A 3,740-nucleotide genomic window follows, 5' to 3' on the forward strand; every position below is an offset into this window, starting at 1 on the left:
TTCCTCCCTCTCCTTCTGCCTCTCCTCCTCGATCCTCCTCCTCCTCTTCTCTTCCTCTGCTATCAGGTCAAGTGCCTCCTGCAACAGCCTCTCCTCCTCCTGCTTCTGTGCCGATGCCTGCAAAGGAGGCGTCAGAGGGCAAGAAGGATGGGTGGAGGACAAGGGGAGACGAGGGGATGTGGCGACAATATTGATAACTGAGCACAGGATGACAAGCACGGGGTAAGAAGGAGAAGGAGGAGAAGGAAGAGAAGGAGGAAAAGAAGGAGGAGGAGGAGGAGGAGGAGGAGGAGGAGGAGGAGGGAGGGATCGATTGGAGGCAAATAGGACTAGGGAGAGCATGGAATGAGGAGTAAGAAGAACAATCATAGCAGCCCTCACCATCGCATGTCGGAGCATACTTTCCTTCTTGATCGCATACAGCTTTGCCTCTCTCTCCCTCCTCCTCCTCTTCTCTTCCTCCTCAACTGCTGACAACTCCCGCAACCTCTTCTCCAGCAGGTCCCTTCTCAAGTCCAGCAGACGCGCTTCATCTGCGTCCCCGTCTTCCGCCTCATCCGGCCCCTTCCTTCTTCCATCCTCCCCGTCTCTTCCTGCTCCTTGTTTGAGGAAGCTGGTGATGACATGAAGGTCTGTGGTGAGCTTGTCTTCTGCAACGCCCTCCTTCTTCTCGAACATCGTCACATCAATCCCGATCCTCTTCATCATCTCCAGAGTCTTTCCTTCCTCCTCCTCCACCTCCCCTTCACCAGAGCATGCCTTCAGCCTCTCCACCACGGGCCTGAGCATGGCATTCACATCCTCCGCGGTCTTCAGCCGTTTCACTTTCTTCTCCTCCTTGTCCTGCTTTTCCCTGACTGGCTCCTTCTGAACGATCCTCCTCCTCCCCACCTGATCGACTAGGGCAGGAGCTTGCAACTCAAGGAGGTCAGAGAACTGCAACACGTCGAACTTCGACTCATCATGCTCTCTGTCATTGGGCCTGTCGGGCTTCCTCGTCCTCTTCTCCAGCCTCAGCTTGGCAGATCTCATGGATTCTTGATGACTTCGAAGGATTTCAGTGATGTCATTCACTATCTTCCTCCTCCCTATGTGCTGAGTTTCGTCCTTTGACATGTAGTCGAGCCTTACCCTCTTCTCCCTCATTACCTTGCTGGAAAAGAAAGACATGTGAGTACCTAGACCACTCTCTCAGACATCTCCATCATCATCGTTGTCATCATCATCACCACCACCATCACCACCACCACCCTTGTTCCATCTCCACGACATCGATTCATCGAAAAGAATCAAGGCCACCTTCTTGAATCCAAGTTGATCAGGCCGGCTCGTAAAACTTTCTGCGCTTCCTCCATCTCCTTCTCGGATCCTTGCAGAGCCTTCAGACAGACAGTCAGCACCTCCTCCTCCTTCCTCCTCTCGCCTCCTCCTGGTCTTCCCGCCTCCACCACCTCGCACTCCATCTTCCTCACGCTTCCCACTTGTCATCTCGCCACCTACAGCCTCCTCCTCCCGCAATCTACTCTCTCTCACATTCTTGAGTGCTGCTGTGAGGATGTTGGAGGAGGTGAAGCCGACTTCGAACAGCATGGCGTCCGGCATGCCTTCTAGCAGCTTAGGGTACGCTGCTCTCTCCCTCGTCCTATCTCCGTCTCCTCCCATATCTGCCTCCTCAATCAAGTACGGCCCTGCCTTCCCCAGCAAGCGAGGAGGTGGGTCAAGGTCTGTCTCCTGGATGAAAGATGACGAAATATTCCCTCTTCCTCCTCCTCCTCCTCCTCCTCCTGTGACAAATGAAGCTATCTTGATCTTTTGCGGCTCCTGTTTCTGCAGCAACATGTCCGACCTTGGCAAAAGCAAGAAGGGTCACATTAAGAACAACTATCCTGATCGTATGTACCTCTTGCTATCGTTCTTGCCTCCTTGTTCCTCTTGCTCCTTGTTTTCTGCCCTCAAGACGCCTCCGTTGCTCTCCTCCTTGTCCTCTTCCTCCTCCTTACCTGCGATTCCCTTCCCTCCTCTCCTCTGCAAGTTCATGAAGGCCTTGTTGGCTCGCTTCACCCTCTCCAGGTACACAAACTCTCCAAGGTTGACAACTTTTCCATCCTCCCACCTCCCTCCCACCTCGATGCCATCCACAAACGTCCACTTTCCCTCCCCGTGCAACTTATGCTCCTTCCATCCCCCGACGAACTTGAGTCCGTGAGAGTTCACCATCGTTCCCTGAGCCTCAGTCAGACCACTGCTGCCGCCGCCATGCAAATTATTATCCCCATCATCATCCCCATCATCATCCCCATCATCATCCCCATCATCATCCCCATCATCATCATCATCATCATCATCATCATCATCATCATCATCATCATCATCATCATCATCATCATCATCATCATCATCATCATCATCCTACACCTACTCCAACACATCCTCGGTCCAGCACCCCTCATCCCCTCTCCTCATATCACACCACTTCAGCATCCTACTTGCCCGCATCAATCCTCTCCTCCCTCCCTTCCCTCCCTCCAGTCCTCTTCCTCTCCACTCTCCTCCTTACCTGTCCATCCATCTTTCCGTCCTTCCATTCTCCGTCGTACCAGCTGCCGTCTGCCCAGGTCATTTTCCCTCTTCCGTGCTCTTTCCCCGACCTCCACTCTCCATCGTATTTCCTCATCTCCCCCCATTTCTTCACGCCCTTCCCATGAGCTTTGCCGTTCCTGAACCCTCCAACGTATCGTTCTCCTGATCCTCCTGTCATGGTGCCATGCCCGTCCGCCAGTCCCTAAGAAAGTTAAAGTTAGAAGGTTAACGTTACATCCTCTTCATCCTCCCTCCCTCCCTCCCTCCCTCCCTCCTATCTTAAACCTCCAAGCTCATCTCACTCCTTCCTCCTCCTCCTCTCTCACCTTATGGAAGGAACCTTCATAGATCTCCCCGTTCCCGAACCTGAGCTCTCCCCAACCATGCATCTCTCCTCCTACGAAGGCTCCGTTGTAAATATCTCCGCTCCTCTTGCTGCTCAACACGCCCCATCCGTGCGCGACGCTCCTCTCGACCTGCCCGACGTACTTGTCCCCGTTGGTCCACAGAAAGACCCCTTTCCCTTTCTCCTCGTCCCCAGTGTATAGCCCTTCACGAGCTGAACCCAGCGGGTTCTTCCATCGCATCCTCTTGTTGAAGACGGTCGACCTCTTTTTCTCTTGCTCCTCCTCTCCCACCTCGGAATCAGCCGTGGACACTTCTGTCCCACCTCCCTCCGAAGACCCACTCCTGTTCCCTTTTGTCTGCATCCGTTTCATCCTCCTCTTTACCCCGCCCTCCTTCCCCTTCTCCTCCCCTTCCTTCCCATCCGCTTGCACCTCTTCCAGGTACAGGGACTCACTGAAGACTACTCCAACCTTCTGGATCGCAACAGGAGCATCCTCCTCGCTCCTCCCGATCTCTCCCCTGAGCCCAAAGAATCGCATCCCCGGGGGGATCGGGATACTGAACGACTTGTCCTCGTTCCCCGACAGCTCGCCGTAAGCGAACAGGCGCATACTTGTCTTGAAGTAGATGTAGCTCAACCCCGTCCTGTTGAACACTCCTGCTATCTCAGTGATCCTGTTCCCGGAGGCTAGGAGGAAGGTACTCGACAGCAAGTCGTCTTGCTGCAGGTGCGGGCCACATCGCCTCTTCCCCTTGGGTGAGAGATACTCCACAGAAACATCAACGATGAGGTTGTTCTTTGAGTAGACAGT

The 3,740-nt window shown here is 54.0% G+C and overlaps 1 protein-coding gene across 1 annotated transcript; it reads right to left on the reverse strand.

The window, feature by feature from the left end:
- Positions 1-2,070: 2,070 nt before the first annotated feature.
- On the reverse strand, positions 2,071-3,146 carry GUITHDRAFT_56475 (hypothetical protein; the record flags this gene model as incomplete). Its single annotated transcript, XM_005828573.1, has 3 exons — positions 2,071-2,223; positions 2,558-2,782; positions 2,907-3,146. Coding segments are annotated over 3 exons (618 nt in total), but the record flags the coding sequence as incomplete, so codon positions are not given.
- Between the last annotated feature and the right edge of the window lie 594 nt (positions 3,147-3,740).

The sequence above is a fragment of the Guillardia theta genome (assembly GCF_000315625.1).
Source record: "Guillardia theta CCMP2712 unplaced genomic scaffold GUITHscaffold_58, whole genome shotgun sequence".
NCBI classification, from domain to species: domain Eukaryota; class Cryptophyceae; order Pyrenomonadales; family Geminigeraceae; genus Guillardia; species Guillardia theta.